The sequence below is a fragment of the Lates calcarifer genome, linkage group LG8 (assembly GCF_001640805.2).
Source record: "Lates calcarifer isolate ASB-BC8 linkage group LG8, TLL_Latcal_v3, whole genome shotgun sequence".
NCBI lineage: Eukaryota > Metazoa > Chordata > Actinopteri > Centropomidae > Lates > Lates calcarifer.
Genome location: NC_066840.1, coordinates 7,697,972 through 7,714,520, shown reverse-complemented (window position 1 = coordinate 7,714,520; position 16,549 = coordinate 7,697,972). Strand labels below are relative to the sequence as shown.

The 16,549-nt window shown below is 39.8% G+C and overlaps 2 protein-coding genes across 3 annotated transcripts; one reads left to right on the top strand and one right to left on the bottom strand.

Moving 5' to 3' along the window:
- Positions 1-163: 163 nt before the first annotated feature.
- On the bottom strand, positions 164-4,605 carry gpx3 (glutathione peroxidase 3). The gene is made up of 5 exons (XM_018675570.2): positions 4,438-4,605; positions 2,079-2,229; positions 1,871-1,988; positions 1,250-1,349; positions 164-707 (listed from the first exon to the last, which is right to left on the bottom strand). The coding sequence occupies exons 1-5, from the start codon at positions 4,507-4,509 to the stop codon at positions 486-488; spliced, it is 663 nt and encodes a 220-aa protein (XP_018531086.1). The 5' UTR covers positions 4,510-4,605; the 3' UTR covers positions 164-485.
- A 2,203-nt stretch (positions 4,606-6,808) lies between these two features.
- Positions 6,809-16,098, top strand: dctn4 (dynactin 4). Of its 2 annotated transcripts, XM_018675561.2 has the most exons (14): positions 6,809-7,007; positions 7,727-7,797; positions 7,930-8,108; positions 8,343-8,386; positions 8,854-8,961; positions 9,767-9,787; positions 10,358-10,431; positions 11,389-11,501; positions 11,598-11,707; positions 11,812-11,885; positions 12,288-12,342; positions 13,071-13,178; positions 14,393-14,490; positions 14,576-16,098. In XM_018675561.2, the coding sequence occupies exons 1-14, from the start codon at positions 6,873-6,875 to the stop codon at positions 14,793-14,795; spliced, it is 1,410 nt and encodes a 469-aa protein (XP_018531077.1). In that variant the 5' UTR covers positions 6,809-6,872; the 3' UTR covers positions 14,796-16,098. The 2 variants fall into 2 exon arrangements, with proteins under 2 accessions (XP_018531077.1, XP_018531078.1); XM_018675562.2 differs by lacking the exon at positions 9,767-9,787 and having other exon boundaries at positions 6,810-7,007.
- The last annotated feature ends 451 nt before the right edge of the window (positions 16,099-16,549 follow it).

Here is a 16,549-nt window from a genome sequence, read left to right as displayed (position 1 = left end):
CTTCCCCTGCTTATTCATGTTCAGATTTTGTCCATGTTTTTTTATTGCAGGATAGAAATGTCGGGTGGTCCACAAATTTGCTGCAACATGATCCCCTCTCCGTGACATAACACCCACAGTATAACAGTCATTTCTCGTAAAGGAAGCAGTCTGCACATCAGTGTGTTGTTTTCCATGATTTATTGAAAGTAATTAACATTTAGTCTGTAATGGTTAACAGGTCCTGGGGATGAGAAGGATGACATGATGCTGTGGGATTGCAGGGCAGCCTGAATGCACTGAAGAGCTGGCCTGAGCCCCAGACTCCGAAGAGGCACCACAGAGTTCCTGTTTTCAAGCCTCCTCTTCATTCAGCATGCCACCTTCATGCACCAGAAACTGTTTAACATTACACTCTTTTACATTCTACCTTTGCTCTAGTTATCCTGTGCATCTCGTTACAGTTACTTCATTAGATGTACAGTTCTCTAAGATGAAGCAGAGATCTAATTAAAAAAATCCTGTGTGTAGCGCTGGAGCAGGTATTTGTGAATGTCAGCTCGGACCCCCGAAATGTTGACGGTTGGGTGCCACCTCATCACAGGCTTCCCGTCTGGTCCCACCAGAAACTTCTCAAAGTTCCACTTAATGTCGCTGGTCTTCAGAGGCTCCCAGAACAATCTGTTGGCAGTATTACCAAAGCTGTCTCCAACTGGAGGGCAGGAGTTCTGCGTGACAGAGAGCACAGGGCTATAATGAGATCAAGAAAATCACAGTGCACCGTCAAGTGAATAACCTCCACCCTGCAGAGCTGTATGGGCACACGGCCACCTTTGATTTTGTTTTGCAAATGAATCATTTAGATGAAGGTGGGGTGATCTACTGTTCATACATTACAACCAGCAAACCTAGTGAGATTTTTAAGTGGCTCAGAAATTGTGGCAGCCATTAACAGCTATTTAAAATACCTAATACTGGGTTTGGCTGGGTGTACGCCTCAGTGTGGGGTGTGAACATATTTATGTACTATTTCAGAGTATGCCTTATCAGGTCAAAAGTAGTTAATTCCATGTGTGCACTCTGATTAGAAAACCTCAAATAGCACCCACCCTAAGATGACAGGTGGTGAAAAAATGATTTGACTGAATAGTCTGTGCACAGCTGGAGAATACCATTAGTGATGTAAACTACTATTAAACAGGCTTTCTATTGACATACAGTATAAATTAAAATTTTTAATCACACACTTTGCCGGCGGACCGTGACTTGCCTTGAGGTAAGTGAAAACCTCTTGCTCATCTTTTCCATTCACATCACCTTTCTCAAACAGCAGGAAGTTTGGAACAAATCCATTCCCTGGTCTGACATGCCTGGAATCCAGAAAGAGGGCAGCTTATCAGTGGATGTGCCTCTGAGCACTATGTGACCTGGCAGCTGCCCTAAATTCAGTACAAGCTGAGCAAAACCACACTGTGTATTACAGAGGCTTTGCTATGGATATAAAATGACTGATGGAACCTGAGACATAAATTCAGTGTGTGTGTGAGAGGGGCCACTAAGAGACACTGATCTTATTGCCAAAGGATGTTTTGTCTGATTAAATGAAGCTTTGTTGATTGACAGAGGATTTACCAATATTGAAAATTCCTCTCTACATTCAACTATGAGGGTTCTTATGTTACAACACATCACAATATACCGTCTGCTGAGAAGCTTGTGACTGACATTTAGGGGAGTCTCCTGTTTTCTCATCTTGTGTAGGTTTCCAGCAGAAGACACTTTCAAGTTCCCAAAAAGCCGATATTTGGTGAAACTTAAGTTTTTTTAAACAGTGTTTTCATTGTGGTTGACCTCAGATAGTCTTGCACTGAAAAAAAGAAAGATTTCTCACTTTAAACCTGGCAGGATTTCATGTTTTTGCCCCGGTTCCTGTTTCCCAAACTGGTTGCAGGGAAAGCCAAGAATGGTGAGTCCAAGTGGTTTCATCTCCTCATGTAGTGCATTCAGTTCTGATAATAGAAAAGAAGTACAATGTATTCAGGTGGAGAAGCACTTTTTTTTCCCCCCCACACAATGATACACGTGGTGTTGTTTCTTACCCACATACTGAAAGGTGAATCCTCAGTATGTTGCCACATTGACAAAAAGGACGCTCCTGCCTCTGTAGTCACTGAGGTTCACAGTGTGACTCCCGTTCAGAGTCTTTGCATGGTATTTGTAAATGGTGCCATCTGTGGATGAGTCACAGCGCTGGGGGTACAGACACAGGTCAAAGCAGGTTATACTTGTTTTAACTCCAACAGAGCCAACACAGTTTTACCCAGTACTTCTGTAGTGTAGTATTTCTGCACGTAAATGATGCTTTTTTAGATAAATATGTGAAACTAATACCTTCCAATGAGGACATATCCTACAGGTCATTATGTGTCCAGTATTTACTTTAGCTTTATACACACACATGCTCTTGCCAACTGAAGGCCTTGACATAGATTTGACCACTCTTACTTCATAAAAATAAAATGTTTATGAGTAATGTGTTTTCAGACACCCCCTCCTTTTAATGATTGGTTTCAACAGTCATTTTTCGTAATCTTTACTTAACAAACATTAGCCGCACACTTGTTTGCTGGTTTCATGTGCTGCCAAGTATTAATGACTAAAGAATGAATAGTAACATAATATCGTCTGATGAATAAGTTGATGGGTAATTTAACACTCATCATATGTATATTAAATCATGATCATTAATATCAGTGTAGAATGGAAATAATCAATTAATCATTCAAAGAAAATTAATCAGCAACTAGTTTGATTCTCAAATGTTAAGATTTGCTACTTTTATTCATCTCTCATGATGGCACACTGAATCTCTTTGGGTTTTCACTGTTAATTGGACACAAGTGTAATTTTCACCTCTGACACATTTTACACAATCACTCAAGAGAATAAATGATAATTGATATTGAAAATAGTTCTTAGTTGCAGCTCTACACAAGTCTCCAAATATATTTAATATGAGGAAATATGGCAATCGAGAGAATGATAATAATGACTGAATGAAAACTTATTATCCAGTTTTACCTTGAAACTAATTCTAATTTCAATATGCAGGGAAATGTTGATGAGGCCCTGAAGGTCAAATAATAAATTACTTTTCTATTGTCTGTCTTTGCAGTGCAAACATCAGCTTATTCACCAAATGGATCCTAAAGTGTTAACCAAATAAGGCACATTAGGGACAGCAGCGACAGGTTCACCTCTTCTTCCTCCTCATACCTCTGTTGTTGTTGTTATGAAGGTTAGACCTGCTGACATCTGCCCCACTACAAAACTCAAGCCCAGTGTCAACAGAGCAGGGAAACATTGCTCTCAGAGGCAGAGGCACTTAGTTAAATTAAAACTCAAAGCCTCGGCTTGATCTCAGTTCATTTGTGCTCGTTGTAAAACAATCTCCTCCACATCATGCACTTAATTTATGACTGTGTTTTATACAGGTGACAGAGTATCTGCATAACAGAGGTGACTCTAAGAGAGAGAAGTGGAAAACAGAAGCTTAAGAAACTATCTAACATGAGTGTCCTGTTGATTAATGTCAGGGGCACTACACACCTTTACAAGCGTGGGCATTGCAGGTTACTGGAGGTCAAAAAATTTCCATTAATTAAAACAGTTGTTGATTCACTTTTTTTTCTAAATTTTTGTTGTTGGTGAGACTGTATCTTATCTGTCCACATAATAAAAGGACTTAAACTGTAAAATAATGAAATCACAAAAATAAACACATGAACAAAAAGACATTGGTGGCGGTGTATTCCATTAACATACATTATTTTATGCGCATAATGTTCATCACATCGTTGTGGTGTGAAAAAAAAGTGTTGAAATACCATATATCATCAACACTTGCGGGTTACAAAAGAGGCCTGTGATGAACAGTCTGCTAAGTGGAGAAACATTAACATAGGGTACATAATTGCTGGCTAGTTTACCAGGCACTTTGGGCAAAAAAAAAAAAACTGAGTTAAATAAAATGAACTGTCACGAGGAACATTCTCGAAAACCCTGACCACATGTCAAACATGGACAGAGTACATCTGAAAAAATGAGCGGGCTGAAGTAAAAACTGACCATCGGGGTTATAATAGATGACAGGTGCTGCTAATTGACATACATTGCTTCATTGACTGTGTACATTATTTTGCATACTGTTAAATTATGACTAAAATAAAGCGTTAATTGTACCTCTCACTGTTTGTAGGCTGCAACCATCACATCTACAAATATCACTTATCACTGTCCTGCTGCTGTTTAACTAAACAGGTGTGAACGACGCATTATTTGGACACACACGGATGTCGTCTGAAGTCAGGTAGTCACGTCTGTCTCATCCGTCTGTCTGCGTTCTTACTGTGAATCTGTTGTGTGTGTGTGCGTGTGTGTGTGCATATCAACAGGTACCTGTGTGAAGGCGGTTTCGGCGGCGCAGGGTCTCAGCAGACCGAGCAGCAGCAGCGGTAAGAGGGGCCACATCACGACGTCCTCCTCGGTGGCTGCTCGCTATGGATGTCTGTCCGCTTCTCCCTCAGCGTTTAATAAACTCCTCTGGCTGTGGGGGCGGAGGGGGCACCACAGCTGGCTGAGATGACGCCCTCTGCTGACGTAAACCGCATGCACAACAGGCCCCAGTTAATGAATAAATGAATGAATGAATGCAGCATCAGTACATATAGCTTGGATGTAAAGCTAGAGGATTATGGCTTTTATCACAGCATTCACATGATGAGCATTAACAACACTGTGGGCCAGTTGATATTACGTTTATTTAATAAGGACTATTTTGTTGTAAATAAATACAAATGAATGAGTTCCCTCAGCATTCACTTTCCTTAATTAAGACAATCTGCCAAAATTAAAGCAAACCCAGCTAACATGGTCTCTGTGTGTGTCTGTCAGTCTGAGCGTGCCTGGTGCTTAACCTACTGTGAACACTCATAAATAGCATTCAGACTGTAGCGGGGAAAAAAATATGTATAAAAATGGTAAATGAAAGATTCTCTTTGAGTGACAGGTTGAGCTCGGCTGTGCTGTAATGAATACAAGATGGTGTGTGTCACCTTTCCTGAAAAGACTGGAAATACTGTTTGTTAAATTTTTATTCATGGATCATTTCACCTCTCTGGGATCAGCTGTTGCCATGGTGAGCTGGTACTTGGCCATACGCCCTGTGGGTGGCTGACAGGCCTCTTTCCAGTGTTCAGATCTGTATTGTCCCACTAAGGTACAGTCTTTTTGCAGCAAGGTAATATAAAATGAGAAATGGGTGGGGCGGGAATGAATGTGCTAGTATGCTATGCAATGCATAGTTCAAAGTTATTTTAAAGTGTATTTTGAACATGTATTGAAACTGTATTTATTCCCTTATTCTTCTGAGAAACACAGTCTTTGTATGTGTTCAGTTTGAAAATATACTTCTATATACTTTTATATTGGCTTCCCCAACTGATCTAATGTTAACTGTGTAATGGGCTGACTGATCATAGCCTCTGGATTGCAGGAACTTGTTCACATGCATCACTGCATCCTGCAAAAATGGAAATTTCCATCTATTTCCGTAATATTGTGACGTTCAGTTAAAATGTTTGTTTAGTCTCCTTATGGGAAACAATCCTCAAATTGAATTCACAAATATCACAACATCAAGCTGAGTCACAGGCCCCGGAGCTGCTACACAGACAGTAAATATTGGAACTAATTCCTAGGACACGATTTCAACAGCAATTATGTTGTTCATCAAATACAGGTACAACTAAAAACTCTAATCCATGTGGATATGGATATATAATCCATAATCCATATGGATATCTAATCCATATCCATAACTGTCTTTTACAGTTGCATTTTTATTTACTTGGATTTGCACAAATTATGATCAAAGTTAAAGAGATAGTATGGTGTGAGTGTAAGACAACTGGGCCCCTGGGCACAGACACATAAAGGATCCCATTATGCACAGTACCTGCACCACTTGTGGTCATTTTGCTTCTTCTTGTTGTCATTCAGACACATTTTTGAATTTATCAGCAACCGTTAAGTGCCGCTTTTGGTTGGAAACTGAGGGGGAAAAAAAAAGTGATGTAGTTTATATTCTAAAGTTCACCTCCACTCAAAAATATGTTTTGCTCATTGTTACCTCATTTGGATGTTTGAGCTTCACCCTGCAGAATGATGTATGAATGAGTTTGACACTATAAGACTATTTTCATGTTCATGTGCTGAGGTAGAAAGGTTTCTCTGTGCTTAAATTAGATTGCAAGATGTGTATGTATGAGCAAGAGCAATCTGGAAACTTGAAGCCTTCAGTTAGTATACACTGAGCATAGACTATACAGTAAAGTAGGAGACATCTTGTATCTAGCAGTCAAACTTTTGAAATGGACAGTATTTGTGTATTCTTCTATTCTTATTATTCTGGATTTGAAAGTAATTTTAAGATTTTTTTTTAACAAAATTGTTAACAAAAACTTGTGATGCTGTGTATATTTCCGTAAATAGATAAAAAAAAAGATGTTATATGTTGCACTGGCATACTGCAGACTAGGTATGTAATGTACTGCTGTGTAGAAAAATGTTGAATCTTTCCTATTTTTCACTAAGCTCGTTCTTTCTATCTTTCTAATCTTAAAAACGGTCCCTTCAACACCTCTAACAGAGGCTCTGGCTTTGGGCCTCAGGGCCTGTGGCTGCCCTCTTTCCCTAACATGCAGTTCCAATATTAACCACATGAGCTCGACATTGAGCAGAGTACGTTTCCTCAGAGGCCAGACCGACCAGCGGTGACATCAGTACCAGCAGTGCCGTCAGTGAACCTTCGGATTCAGCTGCGCCGCTCAGAGATGGCGTCGCTTCTGCAGCCGGATAGAGTTGTCTATCTGGTCCGTGGAGAGAAAAGGATTAGAGCCCCTTTATCCCAACTTTATTTTTGTCGTTACTGTAGTGAGCTACGATCTCTGGAATGTGTGTCTCACGAGGTGGGTTAACGTTTTTCCTTACTACCCTCCGGTTATGACGAGCTAGCTGTTAGCTTCATTTAGTCTGCAGGTACTTTGTTGTTAGCCGGTTAGCTAGTAGCTTTGACAGGAAGGTGGGACTAGTCCGACCTTCTCGTGCGCTGTACGGATAAGCTTCCTGTCAATCAAGAAAGTGTCCTCATCTCATTGGCTGTAAGCGACGGTTTAACTTCCGTTGAAGTTAGCGTCATGCATAGAACAAGCTAACGCCTGTTAGCCCTTACTATTCATCAATTTTAACGTAAAACTATCCCATTAGCTCGTATATAATAACTATGAACGATATATCCAAAAGGTATTAACATTTGTTTTCACTTTGGTCCACACCAGCTAACGCCCCCACCGTCAAAAAGCAGCCTGTTAACGTGGCTAACAGTTATGGACACCACACCCAGAGTGATACAGATTTTTCTTCTATGGCAACTTCACATTAATAGTTAGGGTTTTTTCTTTGTGAACGTGTGACAGTTCACGTAAAATAACAAAAACTATATTCAGTTCGTATCTCTGTCGTTGTTCATCACTGTCAACTATACATAAAGTAAATCTCGCTTTATTTACGTTGCAGTCATCCAGACACTTGTGATTATTCAACAATTATAAAACAGTGTAAAATAAAGTCTAACATGGATGAACAGTTTGGCTGACTCCTCTCTTGCACCCCTGTCTCTGATAATCAGGTGGACTCCCACTATTGTCCAAGCTGTCTGGAGAACATGCCATCTGCAGAGGCAAAGCTTAAAAAGAACAGGTGAGACTGATGTGCAGATGATGCAGGGTCACTTTGTATCTGTCTGGTATTTAAACTAGTGTCTGGTTTCATTTTATTTATTTCATTTATGTCCCGTTATTTATTCCTAATAATCTGTGTGCTCTACTGTAGGTGTGCAAATTGTTTTGACTGCCCATGCTGCATGCACACGCTGTCCACTCGGGCCACCAATATCCCAGCACCTCTACCTGATGATCCTACCAAGACAGCCATGAAGAAGGCCTACTATCTGGCCTGTGGCTTCTGCCGCTGGACCTCTAGGGATGTGGGAATGGCTGATAAATCAGTTGGTGGGTGCTGATATAACATACACATGTTCATGTGGTCATAATTATTTTCAAACTTTAGCTTCAGTAGGTATAAAAAATATCATCAGTGCTACAATGCTATATTGTGTTGAAGTTCTGTTGTAACTCCTGAGCCTTTCATTAGTTCAGTTCATGGGAAAAAAAGGTATTTTGGTTGTATTTGCTCCGTATGGCTGTCTTAAGTCTGATATTTTGGTGCCTTTCTGTTCACTGCAGCCAGCGGTGGATGGCAGGAACCAGAGAACCCTCATACTCAGCGGGTAGGTTTTCCCCTGTGGTCATCTAAACTCTCTCGAGTTGCTCACATGTTTCCTGATCATGCATTGGTTGTTTTTGACTAGATGAGATGAATGTCTCAGAATAACCAACACCCATAGATGGCATAAGCAAGTGGTTGCTTAGTTGTTTAGGCCTCAAAATGTGACACAAACAACAAATTATAATGACCCCTTTTCATATTTCTTACAACTGACATGATTTTAAAGCAAATTACCTGTAATTATTGTACAAACTTAGTAATTGTTTCAGTGACTGACATTGCACTTGAGCAATATTCTGCACTTTTCATAGACAGAGATGTAAAATCACCATATACTGTCATATTTTAGAGTTCCTTTTCAAGCTGTATTCACATAGCTCAAACCTCTCAAACTGTTCCGTAACCACATATTATATAGTGCTGGAATACTGATGACCAGTTTCTGTATTGAATTTTTGCTCCCTACAGATCAACAAGCTGGTTGAGTATTACCAACAGCTGGCCCACCGGGAGAAGCAGGAGAGAGACAGGAAGAAGTTGGCCAGGAGAAGACAATGCATGCCTCTGGCATTCTCGGTACTCTGCTCCCTCTGAGCCCGACAGTTCAAAAATCCATATCTTCTTCCTAATCTTTTTAAAATGTCAGATAGCTGTTGTCTCAGTATAATTTATTCCAAAATGTGTAGGTACTTTTGGGAAGCATAGGTCAATTATCAAAGATTGATTTGATACAGATACCAGTGTCTCACTAATATTACTGAGGGTTTACTGCCATTATTTGGGAATGTGCCATTACGGATTTTATATGATTAGCTTACATTTAACTAAAACAGGAGGCAATAATTAGCTGCTGCTGCTTGGTTGGAGTGCAAGATTGACACCATGTCCACACTTTGGCAGATACATATGAATGTGCTGTTTGCTGTTAAAGTACAACAACACAAGCATTTTCAGTTTGCTTTCAAAAAGTCCTCTGTCCACTTTGAAATTTCAGGACAACAGAAAAGAGAGGCAGCTTATTGTTTCTGAAAGACTGAAACAAAGCAGAAAATGTTCACTTTCAAATCAAATTGCCCTGGTGTGGGCATGGTCTTCATGCTTCTTGAGCTTATTGGCACGTTTTACACTGCCTTCATTCCGCTTTTACAATAATTACGATTCAGTAATGCAAACCAGTCTTTCTTATGCTGTGCCAGTAGCATTTTAAACACTTAAGCTGTGATGTCCTGCTGTTGTGTTCCATCACTGATGCATTTCTGTTGCTGTTGCATGTCACCAAATGCCACTAATGTTTGCTAAATCGCTTTGGTTTCACCTGGTTCTTTATTCTCTCTTTTTTTCTTTGCTTATGCACTCTGATATTTTGGTTTTTACCCCCCAGCAACACACTATTCATGTGGTGGTGAGTTGTATTTTTCACAACTTGGCTAGTCTCATCTTTACAGTAGCACTGTCTTCTCTTTTATATCTGTTCTTGTCTAATCTGTTACTAAGTGACCTCACAGATCACATGAATGTCTCCTTGGGTAAATGAGACTGAAATACACACAATGGGAGCCTTCATGTTGGTTAGAGGGGGAGAAGAAATAGAAGACTGTGTAACCAGATCAAAATATTTGTCATTCCAATTAAGTCCTGAGCTCGTAGTCTGTCAGATGATTCTTTCTTTTTCAGTTGATTCTCTCCCGCTATCCTGGGCAGAGAGACTCCTGTTATTGTCTCTTACCACAAGACAAATGAAATTGTTTCAGCTTGTTTATTGTTTCGTTTTATTTTTTATGTCAAGTACCATTTCTTTCCATTCTTGTTTATAGAAGACTTCATAAATTCCCTTATCAGGTTAAGATCTTGTGTTAAAAGTAGCCATGTAGCAAAATAGCTGTAGACTAGGTAATTTTATAAATTGTCTTCAGTTCTCCTTAATTTTCAGTAGGTAAAATGCCTGATCTTTTTTTCCCCTATATTCTCCCAGGAAAAATATGGCCTTGGAACCAGACTGCAGAGGCAGAGGTCTGGAGCTCCCATATCAAGCCTGGCAGGGCTTTCGTGAGTTGTCTTTTGTCCTATAGTAGGAATTATCACTGCTTTGAGTCAACCTATAGTCCCTTTTTTCCCTAGTAAAACTTTAATATATAGGACAGCTCCTGTGGGTTTTTGTGTTTCAGCCCAGTAACTATACATTGTCTATGTATGTATTATTGGTGACTTAGATAAATTGATTTCTTACCTTCCAGCAGCCATTGTTTCATTAATTTCAGAGTGCCATGAAAATCAATTTGCAGAGCCTTGAAACTTGGCTTGAGATACATAGGTAATCCATCAAAGTGAACAGTTTGTCACCCCTATTTTTTCTCAAAGTTGCATCATCACCTTGTGGTAATATGGTTGTTAGCAGGGATCATTTTTAAATCTCTTTACTGGAATGCATTCAAGGACCCTGCTTAACATCTGAAAATGTATAATTGGCACTGTATTGACAAAGTATGCTGTCAGATCCGGAAGACAAATGTGAATAAGACTAAGACACCACAAAAACAATAATGTGAATATGGTTGTCTCTTTGCTTTAAAAGGTTACATTCATTAGTCAAGTGTAAAATCACGAACGTTGATGCATCTTTGAAGGCACCATCACTGAGTTCTCAAAAGTCTTTCTTCCCAACTGCATAACCATGCAGCTTTAATGTTGCTTTGACAAAAAATATAATATGCCTGCTGAACTGTTAACTGGATTACCTATGTCAAGTATGGGCAATGAAAATTCTCAGTGGGCAATGTTCTGTAAGATCTACATTAAGTTAATGAGAGCATGTTAATGTCTTAAAAAAAAACAAAAAAACAAACCACTTGTATTATTAAGTTTGTTGTAATGTGTGTATGGTCTGAGTGTTGTAAACATTAGAAAATCTCACTGTGTAGTAGTCAGCTTTCAATTCACATTAAATGCCATCGTTAAACGAGATACAGCAGATTGTTAACAGCTGTGTTTGTGCAACTCCACTAGACTTAAGGAGGGTGAGGACCAGAAGGAGATCACCATCGAACCTGCCCAAGCCCTTGAGGAAGTGGAGCCCCTGCCTGAAGATTGTTACACCAGGCCCATCAGTTTACCAGAGGGTAAGATCTTTTTCCAGATCTCATTAAACAATAATGATAACTTGTTTCTCTCTAATTGAGGTTGAGTTGAGTCTGTGTTTTGTTGTGTCCTCTCAGTAACCACGCTGCGCCAGCGGCTTCTACAGCCGGACTTCCAGCCTGCAGGGGCGTCTCAGCTCCACCCCAGACACAAGCATCTTCTGATGAAGCGTTCACTGCGCTGCAGGGTCAGTACCACTTGAGAGTTTTACTCCTCTGTATCAGTCAAAGGTTGTTGGTTTCATATAGATCACATTTAGATAATAATGTTTTTCTTAATTTCCTCCACCAGAAATGTGAGCACAATTTGAGCAAGCCAGAGTTTAATCCGACTTCAATCAAGTTTAAAATTCAGCTGGTGGCTGTGTGAGTATTGGTCATCAGATTCTGTCTAAAACACGTGTTTTCACACTGTTATTGAACACATTTTTTCAGTTGATTAAAAATCTAAATCAGCCTCGAGCCTGTAGTGGTTGAATTAGATTAAGTCTCTAAAGTTTCAAGTTATTGCCTTTTATAAACTGTAATGTGGTACTCCATACAAATAGTGTGATAATATTCTCAGGAGTTGTTCGAACAGTTGCTTTTTAACTTTTTACTTGGAATTTTCAGTTGTAGTAAAGACAAAGCTGTATTACATGAAAAATACAATTCAGTCAATTTAATTGTTTTCATTTTACCTTTTAATGAATATCATTTTAAAAGTGATGAGTGCTGCAAGTGTGTCTGAGTGTTACAGTGTATTGATTGGCCCTATTTTTCCCACAGGAGTTATATCCCTGAAGTGAGAATTATGTCCATTCCAAATCTCCGGTTCGTGAAGGTGAGTGTATGCACTGGCTCTGACATAGGGAATATATCTTTTTATATGTTTTGTTCATCCAAATCATAATCTTTACCTTGAGTCTGTGTCATGCTGTTAAAACCAAGTATTCAACTTTGTAGTGACTTCAGCAAGTCTCAGTTTTTATCGTCCTACGTGAAATTAACTTTGCAGCCCAGGTATAAAACTACCACTTTATACACAAGACGAATGGGACTGTACCAGCTGCTGTAAAGACTGCCATTACTACAAGGAGACTATACAAAGCAAAACAATAAAAGAGTACATTAGTAATTAACAAGTAAAAGCAATATACAAAAATCACATTAGGAACAAGGTGATAAAGTTAATTTGCACAAAGTGCAGAGACCATTATCACAGTGTATTCAGAGTGAGTAGTTTTATTTTAAGACTCTGATGCAAGGGACTGCATCTCTTAGTACTTGTTATGAGCAACAGCATGATGCCAAGAGATTGATGTACTTGTACAAGGGACAATCTGAAACGCATTCAGCCTTCCTAAGAACCCATTTGTTACAAACATCCCTGATCAGGACAAAATGCTGCTACACACTCCTCAGCAAGAATCCCTTGTCCCCAGACAGTAACTAAGGTTAGTGGTCAAAGGAAGACCAGACTGTTACTTTTAAGCACTGCACATCCTTTTAAGTGAATTCAGCCGGCTTTGAAAGGGCTAAACTTCTTCGTCTTTTATCCACTCTGTTTAGGAGAGCCAAGTGCTGCTGACCCTGACCAACCCAGTGGAGAACATCACCCACGTCTCACTGGCTGCTTGTGAGGAGGACGATCCTGATGATATCAACAGTACTGCCAAGGTATTTGTCTGTAGTTTCAGTAACATGACAGGGCTGTGGGTCTGTCAGCTTGGTTTGGAGAACGTCTGCCCCTCATAGTGACCAAAACATCACTGAATGGAGCTCGAACTGCTGGAATGAGCATCATTTTTTTGTTCTTGAACAACAGGAGGAAGAGGTTCAGTTACAGATGGTAGCAACTGTTCACCACCTGCCTTTTCTTAAATATTGCATGTTCTATCAAACAGGGTTGCTGCAGTCTTACCAGCAAGCTTCAGAGCGTGCAGGACACTCAGCCCCTTCATACTGCCAGTTACTTATTGAATACTTAGCCTTCACATCATCTCATATGCAGATGAAATTGGGTCCCATTTCTGCCTCCATCTGTCAGCTGTCAGACGCACGGCTAAGAGTGCCGTGTTCCTGTGGAAAAATTTACGCTGAGCTGTCTGTTGCCAGCAGCTGCTGCGGGACCCTCAGTGACTACAGGCTGTTTGTCTTGGCCTCTTTAGTGATGAAGTCATGGGCCAGGCTGGGGTAAGGAAGAGCTCCTGGCCAAAACAGAGCATCTTCATGACCCATTTCCACTCACATTATAGCCAAACAGAGTGCACAGTCCAGTCATTCTGCTTGATCTGATATTCACACACCTGTAGGGCAGTGTGAACAACATCAAGACATGCTCAGTTGATTTTACCAACCAGCTCTACCTGAAGCTGGGCTTGCTCACCTCTTACATATATATCATGTATTTCATCTGTACATTCTGTAGTTTGTTGACGACTGTGTGGGAACTTCAGTTTTAACCCGTAACCCATAAATGTGACTCAAATCTCTCTTTGTTTGCACACACACATGACACAACTGTTGACTCAGCAGGGGGAACACATTAATCAGATGAACCAGTTTAGATTTTGGACACTTTTCATATTTGTGTTACATATCCAGTCCTTTTTAGTGCAGTGAAGACATTTGTTCAGAAGTAGCAAAGTGATTATTGACTATTAGAAATACTAATAAATTAGCTATAACTGATGAATGAAGTTCAAAGTGTTGTGATCTCTGTACATTTGATTAGATATTGCTGTATAGTAGACCTAAAGCCATGTTGACAAATACTTAATAATTAGTCTTTTTACACATTAGCATGTTGTGAAGTGGAAAACACACATTTAAAATCTTGTCAGCCCCTCATTGTGACAATCACTGAATATTAGAACTGTATTTTTGCTTAGGTCATAGTACCCAGCAAGGAACTGGTCTTGGCAGGAAAGGATGCTGCTGCAGAGTACGATGAACTGGCTGAACCTCAGGACTTCCAGGATGACCCAGAGTAAGTTAGTCCACACACACACACACACACACACACAGAATTAATCGTGTGAGGTAGCTCTTAACCTGATCTCTGTCCTCTCCAGTGTTGTTGCCTTCAGGAAATCCAACAAGATTGGTTTCTTCATCAAAGTCATCCCTCAGAAAGAAGAGGATGCGGATGTCACTGTTTCGTTTAAGATCAGACATGACTTCCGCAACCTCGCAGCTCCCGTCAGGCCGAGCGAGGAGGGAGCTGACAACCCCACCGAGGCCATTTGGCTCACGCACCACGTAGAGCTGAGGCTGGGTCCCCTCGCTCCCTGAACATGAATACTCAATTTACTCTCAAACAGTCGCAGAGTCCTAGTGTTGGGTTCTTTGAACTAATTTCTTTAAACTGTGGGATTTATTTAATTTAAAAATGATTTCTGATTCTGCTCATTAATGTGTGAGAATGTTTAGAGATAAACTTTGCCTCACACTGTTTCAAAGCTTTTTGTTGTTTTAGCTTTACCTTGCATCATCAGATACATTGTGGAACATGCAGCACAGTGATTGAATCACAGCTCCCTTTGCCGCCCTGTTTGTAAAACAATATGAAACCATGTGTGACTGCAGACTGGCTGATACATGCAGCACGTTTTGTTTTAGTGTTGCTAAATGCAGTGCTAAAAACACTGTACTTTACTGCATTATCGTCCTCCTTAGCTTTAACACTGAACCATCTATGAGTAGAAAACAGTTATAGTGTAGTTACAGGAAAAAATCTTCTATATACACTACACATAGTTACTTATTAAAATGTTAAGTTATGATTAAAATGACACATTTTGCTGTTGCTGGAATGTAAAAAAAAGGTTTTTACCACTATGTTACATACAGTGTTTTCTTTAACAGCAAAGCAACTACAAGCTCCCGGTCTCTGTCGCCAAAAGACTACATTTTGTCATATTAAATGTATTAGCGGTTATTGTTCAAAGATGAGAGTGAGTGGTTATACATTAATATAAGAATGAGATTATAGAAATGGTAGAGAGTAACTTAGTGGAGTCCATGAGCAGAATCAGAAACCAAAACTGAGAACAATCTGAACAATTCCAACTGCACAGCGCGCACACACACACACACCCCCCCCAACCACCACTCTGCGCTTCTCGCTTGTGTATCCTTGTCAACATCCTTTTCTGCAGACAATAGTATCGTATTAACTCGCATGCTTCGACTATAGTAAATATCACAGATGTTAGACAATGTCATCACAGTTACTGATCCTGCACTGTTTTCTTATCAAAAAGGAGGATGTTCATGGGTCAAAGGTGAAAACCTGCCCATAATTTTACTATTTTCTGAAGTCACCCAGTAACTGTCATTGGCACTAAGGAGAGGATGTAGAGGAAGACCTGTAAATTACATTAAGTGTTATCAGTTTAATATGTTGAGACACTATCATTTTTCCTGATTTGAAAAAGTATCTTTTTGGTTTGTAGACATCACTGATCTCATGATGTCAGTGTGTTATCGTAAGCTGCTGTTGTTTTTGGTCTCCAGTGTGTAAACTTAGTAAAAACAGAGCCTTACAACACAGGTAATCTTCTGTACGGGCTAATAAAATAATGTAATACTGTAACACACCTCTTGACTGTTTTTCTTATCCAGAGCTCACATAATTTTTTAAAACAGTTAAGTTTTTGTTTGTCACAAATGTTGGCTCTTAAAATTGTGTGCTGTGTGCGCTCCTGTGTGCTTTGTGCTGTATTCATTGTCACCACAGGATGGCGCTATAGGCAAACAGTTTTTAGATGGTTGCAAGGGAGAGAACTTCAGGTAAACACAAGAACATATAAGGACATGCGCTATTCAGTGTGATCTTGAATTACTTTACAAGCCGAAACAGTAGCCTACGTTTGATTATAGAAATGTGTTTGTGAAAGCATGAGGTGCTCTGATCCAGGCAGAACCATTTTAACAAATCTGAGCAAAGCTTGATGCTTTTTTCCAGGATGAGTCATGAGGATAAAATGTCAACTTGTGAACATTAGGAGAAGACACTAGTGGAATTTGTCGTGCAAGAGATACCA

Excerpts from the sequence above, each read along its gene's own strand:
- dctn4 (XM_018675561.2), top strand. The coding sequence starts at position 6,873 with ATGGCGTCGCTTCTGCAGCCGGATAGAGTTGTCTATCTGGTCCGTGGA. Across the intron at positions 7,798-7,929 it reads GCAAAGCTTAAAAAGAACAG|GTGTGCAAATTGTTTTGACT; the intron begins GTGAGACTGATG and ends GCTCTACTGTAG. Across the intron at positions 10,432-11,388 it reads TCAAGCCTGGCAGGGCTTTC|ACTTAAGGAGGGTGAGGACC; the intron begins GTGAGTTGTCTT and ends CAACTCCACTAG.